At 39.4% G+C, this 14,223-nt stretch overlaps 1 protein-coding gene across 2 annotated transcripts in view; it reads left to right on the top strand.

Annotated features, from left to right (window-relative positions):
• Window positions 1-14,223, top strand: part of PPARG (peroxisome proliferator activated receptor gamma) — a 105,900-nt gene that overhangs the window by 68,714 nt on the left and 22,963 nt on the right. For both annotated transcript variants that reach the window (XM_021695215.2, XM_021695216.2), the window contains exon 5: window positions 9,915-10,114. In XM_021695215.2, coding sequence (XP_021550890.1) covers window positions 9,915-10,114 — 200 coding nt within the window. The remainder of the gene's footprint in view (window positions 1-9,914; window positions 10,115-14,223) is intronic.

Raw genomic sequence — 14,223 nt, 5'->3', positions numbered from 1 at the left:
CTATTTCAGACTTCATAAAGCATAAGGACACATTTTCAAGTCAAGGGTTATATTTTAGATGATGCAATCAAGTTGCAGTAAACTTATTTTATCTTTATGAAGAAATCTTTGACTTTGAAATCATTATTACTAAGACTGCCTAGAAAAGCATGCCATTTCTGCTTTTAATGGTATTTATTTTTTGCCCTTTAAAAATTTGTCACTTCACATAACATTTATTTCCTGTTGCTTGCACACATTCACATAAAATACTTCTCCTTTTGCTTATTGTTTATAGGCAAATAATATTTAAAGCCCAACAATCTATGTAGTATTGATGGTATAATTTTCTCTTCCCAGAAAAGTCAAAGAAAGCCCATAAACTTAATAATAAAGTCATCATTTGACTTCATATGACAATTACTTTATTCTATTTAGATAGAAGAGCAATCTTGATAGGGAGTGTTCAGTTAGTTCTTCTTGGAAAGACAAAAAAAAAGGAATTAAATGTTCTGGCATCAAAGACTTACGAAGTTCAACATTTACAAGATTGCAACTGTAACTAAGAAAATCCCTTCTAAGAGGTTTTTATGGGAATGTGTTTGCTACACAGAAAACATCCATTTGATCTGTGCACAAGCAGGGAAACATAACAACGAGGTTTTGAGTAGTTTTGCCTGTTATCCTGAGAAGGGAAACATGTCCAAATACAAAGTTTTCTAAGAGGTTGTAGTAACTATTTAAAACTATTTTGTTAATTTATTAATGTTTTATGTGAATGGCCCTCACTGTAATAACCCACCCAACTTATCAAGAGCCTTCTACTGTTATACCAAAATCAGCACCTCGATGCTTTCAGTAGACACAGAAGAGATGAACGTCCTCCCAAAGTAATTTACTCCATTCTCTGTTACTGTTGTTTCTGCTCTTCGGTCTCCGTTTAATCCATCTGATGCATGTAGCTTGTGCACTAGCCACCCACTCCCAGCCTTAAATGAGGCTTCTGAAGCAACCTTCAAGGAACCGTCAGGGCCCAGGGGAACATTGTTGAAAAATCACTGAAACAAGGATTGCTAAATCCTTTCAACTTCGAAAGTTCTATGAGTCTACATAACTCAAACAAACTACCTCCCTGAATTTTTCACTTTTCAACAAACTGGACCATATTTTATAGACATTGTTACCATTTTCTCCAATATGTAGGTATCTGGCATCTGTTGACTACCTGAATTTAAAAGTTTCCACCTGTATGTCTTGGTGCTGTAAAAATATAATCCATATGCCTGAATCAGGCCTTCTGGATGTTCTGAACAATTGCTCAATTGATGGTCACATAATGATGTAGCTACCTCAGAGTACAAATCCAAAGCAGTCAGGGCTGAAGAAAGTATAAATGGCTAATGGCATATGGTTCCATCTTCAGATGGAACTTTTGTTTTGATTGTGATGTGTAGCCTAAACATCGTAGGACAGAAGGATTTCAGAATTCTTACACTTGGGAACCCAGTTGTTTCTCAGAGATCTATTTTCAGCATTGAGTAGGAAAAGCACCCAAGTGTTGGACTATGTGCTTTGGGAGCAAATTTTTTGTTTTCCTGTAGTGATCAAGATAAACACGTGTTGCAATTGTTTTGATCATTTAACATACCATCACTTCTAGACCACGGGTCAGTTCCACTGATTGCTCCCCTGTCTTCCTGAGTCATGCTAAGCACAGTCAATTCAATACCCTGTCAGATACATTTAGAGGGAATCTCCAAATGAAAGTAAAGGAGAAATCAAGACCCAGCTTCCTGGCCTACCCAGAGGTACATGTGACTTACCACGTGATCACAGCATCACCTGCTATTGTTCATTTTGAATTAGTGAAGCTGTTATCTACAGAATCCTTATAAAAATACCCTCATAGATTAATGTAGTTTCTTCAGTCAAATGGGCCCTCACACACACTTTTGTATTTTTTCTTAGTATAATTTTTGTTTTAAAGTCCTGTTGTCAAGATCCCTGACATTAATCATATTTTTAAAATGTGTCTTCTTTAATTTTGATAAGATAATTTATTCACTAAGAACTTTGACTAGTGAATATTTTGTCTTTGGAGCTGCTTTTCATGTATGAACTAAATAATAAAATTATAAGTGTAGGCTGTTCATTTTTAAAAAATAATGTGAGGTAGAGAAGAACTAACTTGTTACTTCTGAGTCACTCAGCTAGGTTTTCCCTATGCCACTGAGATTTGAATGAAAATGATGCTTTTCATAAATATAAAAATTAGTGAAATCTTAGCTTTACTGATCAGGACATTCTATTATATAAAGACTGACAACTTTAAAAATAATTTCTCAGGGGCGCCTGGGTGGCTCAGTTGGTTAAGCGACTGCCTTCGGCTCAGGTCATGATCCTGGAGTCCCGGGATCGAGTCCCGCATCGGGCTCCCTGCTCGGCAGGGAGTCTGCTTCTCCCTCTGACCTTCCTCCCTCTCATGCTCTCTGTCTCTCATTCTCTCTCTCAAATAAATAAATAAAATCTTTAAAAAAAAAAAAAAATAAAAAAAATAAAAAAAAAAAATAAAAAAAAAAAATAATTTCTCAGCAGCTTCATAAAAATCCAGAAAAATGGTTTCACAGATATTTGTGGCACTCAGCATTTTTTAAGGCAGTTCTCTCCTTCCTTGTAAAAAAGAAAAACGTGAATGGCAAATAAGTTTAAACTCCAGTGTGTTAGGTTTTTTTCTTTAGTCTTCTTTGTAACATAAAGGAAAATTACCCAAATGTTAATTTTCAGAAAATTTCGCCAAATAAAGAAGTCCCGACACATGGCAGCTGTGTGCTCAGACCAGCAGGCATTCATGGTTGCCCACACGCTAGCCTCCACCTCCTTTTCCCACCACTGCCCTTTCCAATTTACACGTCGGGTAAACTGTGTACTTTGCCGTGCCTGCACAGTGCTCTGTGGTGGAATAGCTCTGGGCCTCTGTTTATTATGTCTTTTGGTTCCCTGTCACAACTCTACCTGGCATTCAAGACCCAGCTGAAATGCCTTCTTCCGTAAGACTTCCTATTCCCCCTGCCTTCCTCTTCTGTGTGTTTTATACCTTTCCTGTGAAACCACACTCTGCTTTCTAAAGCAAGGGAACGATCAGATCGATAGTCCAAAAACTAAACTACTGACAACTGTGAAGAGGATAGAGAGAGAAATAGGGAAATTTGTCAGAGGACAAATGCAATATCATGCATTAAGACAGTGGGAAGGGTGAGTAAGGAGAAAGGAAATTGAGAAAAGTACCAGAGCGTGACCAATGAATACAAGTGTCTGAGGGAAAGAGAGGTTGTCAGAAATTGTTCCGGGTGTCTAGTTGGGTGATAGGATGAATTAACCAAGAAAGGGAAACAGAATGAGGAGACAGTAGAGAGGGGAAAATCAAAAGTTCATTTTTAAAGTTGCATTTGAGGGTTTTACGGGATATCTAGCATCCATGTATAAAGGAATATAGGAACAAGAGAAAACTCAGAGTCCAAATCTCAGCAATCATTAGCACATTTGGTGAGTCAGAGAGAAGATTGAACTAGGAACAACAGAAGGGAAGGAAGAGGGGCCATCAAAAAAGGTCTGGAAAACAGGCAGAAAGATAGGAGAACCAGAAAAGCAGAAACCACTATGAGAACAAATTTAAAGTAAGAGAGTGGAGAAGGTCAACAGTAGCAAATGCTGGGAGAATGCTGGAGAGCTCAACAGAAACGAGAACTGCGAAGAGGCCCCTAGATCTGGCTGTCAGAAAAAACATAAGGGACTTTTAAGAGCAAAGTTTTGGAAATTTAAATTAGGTGTAGGCAAGATTGCAGTAGGTTGGGATGTAAATAGTGACAAACACAGGCGGAGAAGGAAGACTCCTCTTCCAGTAACTTCAGTGGTGGAGGAAAGATGGCCCAAGGAGGAGGTTATAACTAGGGTCAGAATCTTCAACCTCTGCTTTGGTGGAAGGGAAGGAGCTGGTGAAGAGAGAATAATCCATGTATATGTAGGTTCTCCCCTACTAGACACGGCCTTTCATCCTGTGTTCCCCAGTCCAGTCTGTCTAGCAGTGTCTTGCATCAAACTGGTGTTCAGTGAATGAATTAAATGATACCAGGCAAGACTTCAGGGAACCGGAGATTGGGTCATGTGAGGCAGAGGTGTTTTGCCCATCTCTACTTTGGAAAGAAACCTAGACAAATGTTTAAATGTCCTCTGCAAATAGTTTGAAAACGTTACCCCTGGGTAATACTGGTGCTAAGGCTGCTTCTTGTTTAACGTAGAGGAGCTAGAAAATGATAGTTATTAGATTCCCAAATCCTGCAAAACCTCAAAAGGCACAAGTTTTTTCTCGAGAAAGAGAGGTAGAAAAACATAACTTATTGGCAACAACCATATTATAACCAATAGTGTTATATGTCCTTATTTACATGATAAGGCTTTTGTAAAACCAGCATGTTAAAATTAACCATGAGACATAGCCCTATTTACCAATTGTCAAAAGTATGATTGCAAAGTCACCCCTTATGTGTTGAAAGACAAAAATACTTTTAGTAAGACTCAATTCATTCTTCTGTTTTCTATTAATTTATAGTTTTGAAAACTGCTTTAATTCATCTTTATAATTAAGTAACATTTGTCTTTAAATGCTCCTACAATGAGGCAGGTGTTTAAAAAACACATTATTGTCATTAAGAAATATTGTTTCTTAGCACTGTACCAAGATCCAAAGAACAGGGTATCTAAATCTGCTTGGAGTTTGTGTGTCCAGTAAATCAGTACTAAATACACAATATTGAATCTGTCATAAGCTAGTAGTGAATTGCATTCAGTTCAGTAAAATTGTATTATGCAAAGGTAAGCTAATGTATTTCACCAGAAATTGAGTCTCTACCAAACCTATTCTTCCTGAAGGCTACATACTGATTTTGATACTGACATTTTTTTTTAAACCAAGATATATGAATTCTCTGTAGGTGATTAATTACCTCATATATGACACTGAATGCCAGTGTTTTGGAAGTTGCTCTATATGTCAGGTCTAGATCTATAGAACAGACAGAGTGTGTCTTCCCCCCCCCCCCCGCCCAGGGCCTCAGAGACTAAAGAAAGATTGCTTTAAAAAAAGAGAGAGATGTATATTGCATCTGCAATACTATGTGTCGTCGAGATTCATAGAATTTTATAGCTAAATTTAGAGCTAAAAGAAGGAAACTTTAGAGGTCTTCTTTTCCAGGTCCCTCATTTTATAGATAAAGCAGTTAAAGACCAGAGAAGTCAAGCCACTTTTAGCTGGTTTTTCACTGAGCCGAAACTAGAAAGTAGATTTCCTGACTACTTGAAGTGCAGTGTTAATTTCATCGCCTTCCAGAGAGGCCAAAAGTTCTCCCTCCCTAACTCATAGTAACACATGGAGCACGTTCCTCTGTCTTTTAAGCAGTAGTAGATGTGGGAAAATATTCTTGTGTATATATGGGCACACTCAGCCTTTATATTTCTGGTCCCCAATCTAGAACTTTGGTCTTCTTTTTCTAAGCTCTAACTTCAGTCTTACCAGAAACAGCAATCCAAAAGGAGAATTACTCCTCTTCTTGGTTCTCAGATTCTCTACCCAATGGGTGGAAACTGAGGTTCAAGAATTAGTATGCCATTCCTTAAACAAGTTAAAGACAGAGAGAGATTTACAGAGATAGAGTAGGTTTTCAGGATTTGTTCTTTATCTGTGGTAATGTATCTAGGTCTGTGTACCATGGCTACCATCCTGGTCTATAGTCCACAGGAACCATTGTACCATGGTTGCCCTAGACCACTTCAACCACAAGTAATAAAAGCTACATTTATTAAGCATTACTATGTGCCAGGCACTGTGCTGAACAATTTCTGTGCCTTATCTCATCATTTCACATACAGTAGGTAGGTATTATTACATTGGACTCAAAAGCAACAAAATAAAATTGGCATTTTTTTCCCTAAAAAAATTCATACAAATAAAAAATGGCGTTTTCTCTAACTTCAGATTTCCATATGTTTTATGCAAATTTAGTTTCACCAAATGGGATGTATTTTTAATCCCTTTGTTGAAAATGCTAATAAAATCACCAAATGATTAGTTGCACTGATAGTTAATTAAATCTAATGTACAGCATGAGCATTCAGTGATACAGAAAATTTGTTGATAAGATTTAACCTTTGGGGGAACTTTGACTAATAAAAATTCACATTTTATTTATTTATTTATTTATTTTTTAAAGATTTTATTTATTTATTTGACAGAGAGACACAGTGAGAGAGGGAACACAAGCAGGGGGAGTGGGAGAGAGAGAAGCAGGCTTCCCGTCGAGCAGGGAGCCCGATGCGGGGCTCGATCCCAGGACCCTGGGATCATGACCTGAGCCGAAGGCAGACGCTTAACGACTGAGCCACCCAGGTGTCCCTCACATTTTATTTAGATTGTAGCAGAAGGCTTTCACTTTAATATGTCCTAATTCTAAAATGATTTTTAGAAGTCATTTCAGCTATTTTTTATTAGGTTACGGAAAAGCAAGACCAGCAAATGTAGTAAGTGTCTATGTTTGGCTGGGTTTTTTCCTAACAGAAATTTTATTTTATTATTCTTTTAACTGAAATACTGTTGATACACAATGCTACATTAGTTTCAGGTGCACTATGAATCACTATGTTAGTGATTCAGTGTCTCTATACATTATGCTGTGCTCACCACAGTGTAGCTACCATCTGTCACCATGTTACCATACCATTAGCTATATTCCCTATGCTGTATCTTTCATCCCTGTGACTTACTCATTCCATAACTGGAAGTCTGTACCTCTCACTCCTCTTTGGCTGTTTGTTTATTTTAAATTAACTTTTTGGATTACCTTTTAGGAAAGAAGTGCTTTCCTAGACATGTAAACTTGACTGTATATTTATACTTTATTACCTATAAAAATGTAACCAGAGCCTAGAACAATGTTGGGCACACAATAGACATTCAATAATGACTCACTGAGTGAAGAGATGTATGGTGCACTCTGTTAAATAAAGAGCAACAGATTGTTGGTGATTCTAATCACTCTATTTTGGTATAGAATGTTGGTGGTCTCCAGTCTTTACACCAAAATTTCTTCTTCCTTCAATATGCCATAATTCTTACCAGGTGCTTTCTTTTATGATCACTTTCCCAAACTTCCCTAGGTACATACTGTCTCATTTTCTGTTTTTAAACTTGATACTTTAGAGTTTAATTCATCAAGCATTTATTGTATACCTACCATGTGTATTTTGTTGCACCCAGGAGCAAAAATGAGAAAACCTGGTACTCACAGATTCTAGTAGAATAACTAATACAGAAGTACAGTTCTGGTTTGCTACCTGAGCTAATATATGCATGCAACAGGAGCCCATCATTTAGGAAGGTTTTCTAAACTGTCCCAAACCCCAAGTTTTTGATACACTCCTCATTGGGAGTAGGTATGACATATCAACATTTCCTATGGAAGATACATAATTTTAGAAGTTATCAAGTGATTCTAATATGCCCTGCCTACCCTCCTCCTTACTTCTCAACTGAGAACTACTGATGCACAAGGAATAAACATAGTACAGGGAAACAAATGATTGGACCAGCTTCACAAAGAAGGATTTTGAAAAGAATCTGCTATCTGGTTCTCAGATTGTTGTTTTTTCTGTTTTATTTCGACATATATTATACAAAGATTTAACATGTGCTGGACATTATACTAAGTGCTGAGGATTCGATACTGAGCAAAATTCCTGCCTTCGTGCAGATTACATAAGGGAGACAAGAAACCACTGTAGATAATTACTGTGATCAGTGCTGTGAAAGAGAATACAATGAGTAATGAGATCATATCCTGAGGGACCTAAACAAATCTGGGGCAGAGGGGTGGGGGACTGAGATAAGAATGTGAGCAACCATTCATTGCCTAGGCCTAAGAGAATGGGGAAGAGTGAGTAGAGAGAAAAGATTTTTGACCAAAAAATGGCAGTTGTTTAAAGATTTCCATTTGAAGAGGTCAAGGGCAGAGGATACATTTATCAAATGGATATAGGCTAATTTAAAGGCATCCTAACTGAGAGGTAAGATTTTCTTCCCCTCTAACTCAGAGGTTCCCTAAGGAGGCCCCCACAAACACAATAATTGTATTAGTTAGTGATAAAGCTTATTTAGGGTCACAGGAAATGTATTTATGAATTTGAGACTCGGGAGTGAACACCAGTCTCTCCTCTAGCCGACTGAAAATGGAATTCACCAAGTATTCAGATGGAAATGTGTTTATGTACTTTAGTGTCTTATGGTAGAATGCTAGCTTTAGCATTATAACGTATAGCAGGAAACCATCCATTTATTCATTCCTGCATTCAGGAATTTTTGACAGAGCACCACTAAGTGCTAGAGATATAAGTGAGTATGATGGACTCTGCCCTCAAGGAGCTACAGTGTAGTGAAGGAGACGGTCATAAAAACACACCACTGTGCTACCACATGGGGAGGGTAAGAGTTGAGCTACCACATGGGGAGGTTAAGAGTTGAGCTACCACATGGGGAGGGTAAGAGTTGAGCTACCACATGGGGAGGGTAAGAGTTGAGCTACACACAGAGTAGTATTGACTTTGGTATCCAAATGTCCTTATTATGGGAAAGTACAGAGAGTCCAAAGCATGGCCCAGAAGTAGCATTATTCAAAATGATATTTTGCACGCCTGGATGGCACAGTTAATTAAGCATCCAACTCTTGGTTTCGGCTCAGGTTGCGATCTCAGGGTCATGAGATGGAGCCCCACATTGGTTTTGCGGCTCAGTGGGGAGTCTGCCTAGTTTCCCTCTCTCCCTCTCTGCCCCTCCCCCCTGCACTCTCACTCACACACACGTGCTCTCTCTCTCTTTCAAATTAATAAATCTTAAAAAAAAAAATATTTTGCAGATCACATTGTTATGGGGAGGGGGGAGAAAAACCATCTTGGTCAAAAGAGGTACAAACAGATGATTTTTCCCCCAACCTAGGCCTTACTAACCTCTCTTAAATGTTCCACTTTGCCTTTCTTTCTTTAGTTTTCTTCTTCTTTACACTTCCTCACCCCACAGGAAGCCAAATGTTAAGTAAGGAAATGGTCTTTTTGACAAACATCATTAAGTGGTAATCCTGGAGAGTCGGAGAATGATTACGGCTTCTCTCTACTAAATGTAAAAGTACTCTCTGGTCTAATAACATGAAAGAAAGCACCATCCATATTTCTTTATAACAGGGACAAAATAGATCATACAGACTCTGTGAGAACAAAGTTCTGTCTGTACAACTTTGAATTTTGCACAGTTCCTTCTGTCTGTGAAACATGTTGATCCTTTTAGGGCCTGACCTTATGTCAGGTGCTGGGGATGCAAAAATGAATAAGACATTGTCCCTGGCCTTCAGGATGTTCTGTAGTGAGATTAATAGACATGTCAAATAAAAAGTACAGTTTGAAATTGCTATCATTGAAGAAAGTACCAAGGGCTGCTGGAGTACAGGCGAATGAATAATAAATTCTGCTTGAAGAAGTCAAGGAAAGCCTCACACATAAGGTGACATTTGAATTGGGTCTTGAGGGATGAGTAGGAGCTGGCCCTCACCTATTTTATATGTAAGTAAATACACTTTTCTCTCTTTGCTGAGCTCTTAGATTCTTTCACCTTCCCGGCAAGATCATGCATTAATATTTTTCAATTAAAGAAGTGAACAATTTAATTTTTACTGATAGCCTGCGTACTGCCATGAAATAAAAACCTGAGCAAAGTTGGAGTAGAAAAACCAGACCTTGAGCTTGGTGGAAGGGTGGGGGGGCTTTTACTGTGTGGGCACTAGGACTCGGGGAGAGCAGCAGTGGTTCAGTGATGCATCCTTGTCATTTCTCTCTCTATGTAGCCATCAGGTTCGGGCGGATGCCACAGGCCGAGAAGGAGAAGCTGTTGGCGGAGATCTCCAGTGATATCGACCAGCTGAACCCCGAGTCGGCTGATCTCCGGGCCCTGGCAAAACATTTGTATGACTCATACATAAAGTCCTTCCCGCTGACCAAAGCAAAGGCGAGGGCGATCTTGACAGGAAAGACAACAGACAAATCAGTTAGTTCTCTTCTGTCTTCATTTGGGGTGGCTGGGTTTGTTGTTGTTGTTATTGTTGTTGTTTTGTCTTTGAGAAGATCATTCACCCTGTTACACACACATGTGCACAGTCGTGTTTAGCTGTTGGCTGTTACATATTACAGACTGAAACACAGGAAAGGAAATGTTTTCAGATAGGATAAGTAAACCTTATTTTGAAAAGGGAAAAAGTCCTTCAGGTTCTCCTAATAAATTCTGTGAGAATAGTATAAAGCCCCCCCCTCTTCCTGCTGCCCTCCTTCAGGATCCATATCTTTTCTTGACATCAGAATAACTGGCCACAGCTACATGCATTCCAGCAGCTCGGCTTGTCTCTGGGAGGGGCCTGACCTAGGTTTGGAAAAGGTATTCGGTCCCATTATTTTACAGTTCAGGAGAAATGCTAGAGTTACTTACGAAGTTCCATGTGGGGCATAAAAATACATCTAGATATTACATTTCCTTTCTTTCCTTGTGGCTCTGTTGATGGCTCCTGGGCAACTGGAGGCTCAATCCTTTGATTACATATGTGAATTTTATCTTCTGTGAGGCTCTGAGCTGCCTGGGCTACTCCTCCCATAGATTCTCAAACATCTGCAGGCTCATTCATTACAGTTTAGAAAACCCAGAGTAGGTTATAATTGTTACTAAGTCCGAAGCAGAACTATTCCTGGATAGGAAGCTGAGAAAGCAATGTGAAATCCAATTAAAACAAGACACAACTATACCTGAATTTGAGTTTCGGTTCTGCGGTCAGCTTGCAGTGTGACCTCGGTCACATCTCTGTCCCCGTTTTCACAGGCAGAGGTCTGACTTTGACGGTACTGTCTGCAGCAGTAGGGTTGTAAGAAGTACAGGACACATTCAGAAGACACCGTCCCAGCCCTTGAAAGTCCTTTTGTGCTATCATTTGTTTTTAAGTGTACACCTCCAGGAGAGGCATGCAATTACTTTATAGATATGTGTAACTTTGTCCCCACTCCATTATATTTGGGGGAAAATATCATTAGCCTTTAATGTATTTTGATGACGGTCTCAAAATGTGATTTTTTTTTTCCTTTTAGCTATAAACCATTAGAGTAGTGTCAGCTAATAGAAAAAGAAAACTGTGGGGTATTGCTGTGTAGAGAGCCAAATGCCAAGAAGGACAATGAGTTTTCTGACTGTGAGAGAGGACGCTGATACCTGAACAGTATTATATGTGTATCCTGTTCTTTACAAATTCAAAAAATCTTACACGTTCATTACGTTCAAGACACACAGCCATCTGACAGCTGCTATTATCCTGTTTTTAAAGATGAGGAGACTAACATCCAGAGAGCTTAAACATTTTGCTCTGAGATCACACAGTTAGCATACGGAAGAATCCTATGATCCAGGCCTACTAACTTCTACCTCAGTGCATTCTGAGCATGATACTCCCTCCTGGAAGCTCCTCTTCCCATCGGCTAGCAATGAGCCAGGTGGACAGATGCACTAGGAAAGCTTCATCCTGGAAAAATGTGCTGCATTACGATTTATTTTTACCAATTTTTAGAATGGCAGGAATCTTCTGCCTTGTTCTGCTATCCCAGTATATTCACAGCCAGGAAATTTTTGTCTTTTGCTCTTTTGTTCTTCCCAATTTTTAACAACTGTCTTCCATAGGGACAGGACTACAGACTCTAGGTCCTAGTAAAGCTGAGTCTGTGTATTCATTAAATGCCCCCAAAAAATCGGGGTACAGCAAAACAAAAGCAAGCAAAGACCTCTGTTTAGCTGATGTGACTATGGAAAATCAACTGTGTTTATATGAAGGGAGAGAAAGAAAAGGAAAACTAGTGGCCTGGCTAAAAGGGGTTAAGAGCTGAAGGCAGATTGCTGCCACTTGCTGAGAGCCAGTGTGGGATAGGGACCTGGAGGCTGGGAGGCCTAGAGCTGGGAAGGGAGCGTCGACAGGGAAAGAGTCTGAATGCAAACTGTTTACTCCACAGTTTTGCCTAAGGCCATTTAGTTTCCAGGAACTGCTTTCTCACCTTCTCTTTATCTCCTAATCCAGACCTGCAATCCATGCTGGAAATCCTGTCAATTTAACAGTACCTGGAAGATAGGAGGAAGGCATTAAAAAATATTTTTTCCCTCAGTAGTCAAGAATTTAAATGTACACTACCAGTGACTAGCATATTCTCTTATGTGTCACTGAAAGGCAGAGAGCCCAGTCCACTGTAAATTACTAAAACCTCATACCAATTGGAAATTTGGCTCGAAATCTTTGAGTTAAAAATAAGATAATTGTAGGCTCTTTGTGGGATAAATAGGTATTAAGGTATTTTAAGACAAAGAGCTGCAAAATGCTTGATTATAGGCTTCTCCAGTTCAGAGGCCAAATGTTTGTCATGTTTTCCCCTACAGTAACCAAGACTATGCTTTGCTCATAATAGTTACTCAGAGTGTATTTGTTTAATTGAATTAAAAACTGTTGCCTATGCCCCTTTGAAATTCTGGACTTTGAACAGAGAGCCTCTAACTAGCCCAGTATTTGCTCACCAACCTGGACATCATTAATGGTCTGAATAGAGGCAGAATTGCCCCTTGTTAGGGTCTGGAAAAGAAAGAGAGACTGGGCCAAATTAAAATAATCCATTCCCTGATTACACAAAAACTGAAATAGAATTGTTTGGCTCTCTCTTTTCTCCTTATCTTGCAAAATCAAATTAAGCACTAGTGGAAAGAAATAGTTCAGAGAGAATATGGGAGAGGGGAAAAAAAATCCAAAATGTGATTTCAAATGAGACTAGAGATTTGTTCTTTATCTGACATGGTCATGTTATTTATTTGATAGCATCTCTCTCAGGGGCGTTATGTTATCTCTTGGCCGAGATTTATGAAAGTTAAGATTTGCATTGATAGGATAGGTCGTGCTGAAGTATGGACTCTCGAGAGGGTGGGGGATATGGAAAAGTGGCCGTGGCTGGTGCAGTAGGACAGTGTGGGTCTCATTATAGACCCTGCTTGAGATTGATGTCATTCGTGTTGGTTAGGCCAAGCCTGGGGGAGGCTGCTCAGCATAAAGGATGGCCAGTTACCCAGAATCTTTGTAAGAGGAAACGACGCTATTGAAGAGGCCATTCTTCAAATTTATCTTACTGCTCCATTTAACCATTGCCTATTCTCTCTCATTTGGGGATATACCTGCTAATCTCTCCTCTTGGGACCTGTACCAGCATTTGCTGAGGCCAAGCAGGGCTTCTCCCTTCTCACCTAAACTTCCGTCTCCTGTATCTTATTTCCGGGCGCCACTTGCACCTTGCAAAACAGATAAATGAGCAGATAACTTCTGCTTCCCTCCTGTCTTTTTAACTTTGACAGCATGTCTTCAGGATATGATGCCCCTACTTTTCATTGCCTTGCATGCTTGGGAGTTTTAGGCTCAGGGCTAGATAGGATATGGAATCACTGGGTAAAGTTAACCAGAGAAGAAGGTTCACTAGCAGTAAGCCTGTTAGCCAACCTCAAAGGAGGATGGCACTGACTCTTCCCCCACAGTCTCTTTCCCTTTCAGTGGCTTGTAGCAGCCCAGCACCTTCTTTAAGAGATCCCGCTGAACTCTGAAAACCGTGAATCTAGAACCAGGGTGCTGTGTTTCATGATGGCAATTTGAGAACGGAATGGACTTTGAAAGTTCCCAGTGTTTGAATATTACCCTGATGTGATGAACACATTGGGTATATCATTGTCACATGATCTCATGTTTGTGGATGAAAATAAACAGAAAGTGGTTTTCAAAAACCATCTTCAGTGCCATGGTTTGTCATAAAACAATAAATAGAAAAACCCTTGGTGCGCCTGCCAACTTTTCATCCCATATCTGAAAGATGGTGAGGCCCTGGCTGCGCTCTGTCTGCAGATAAGGAATAAAACTTGTTATCTGTACTGTATCGGACTTTGGGTCCCGAAGCATCACATTGCTTTTGATGGGGACATGTGGAGTCACTGTTTTTACAAATACGAAAGCAAACTGGTGCCATCGTAAAAATGGTTTTTCTAAACTGTGTGTGAAACATGAAACCACCGAATAATAAAACCAATATGGAAATGGAAACTTTTGTGAA

The sequence above is a fragment of the Neomonachus schauinslandi genome, chromosome 1 (assembly GCF_002201575.2).
Source record: "Neomonachus schauinslandi chromosome 1, ASM220157v2, whole genome shotgun sequence".
Classification (NCBI taxonomy): Eukaryota; Metazoa; Chordata; class Mammalia; order Carnivora; family Phocidae; genus Neomonachus; species Neomonachus schauinslandi.
Note: the sequence above shows the minus strand (reverse complement) of the source record. Positions and strands in the feature narration are given on the sequence as shown.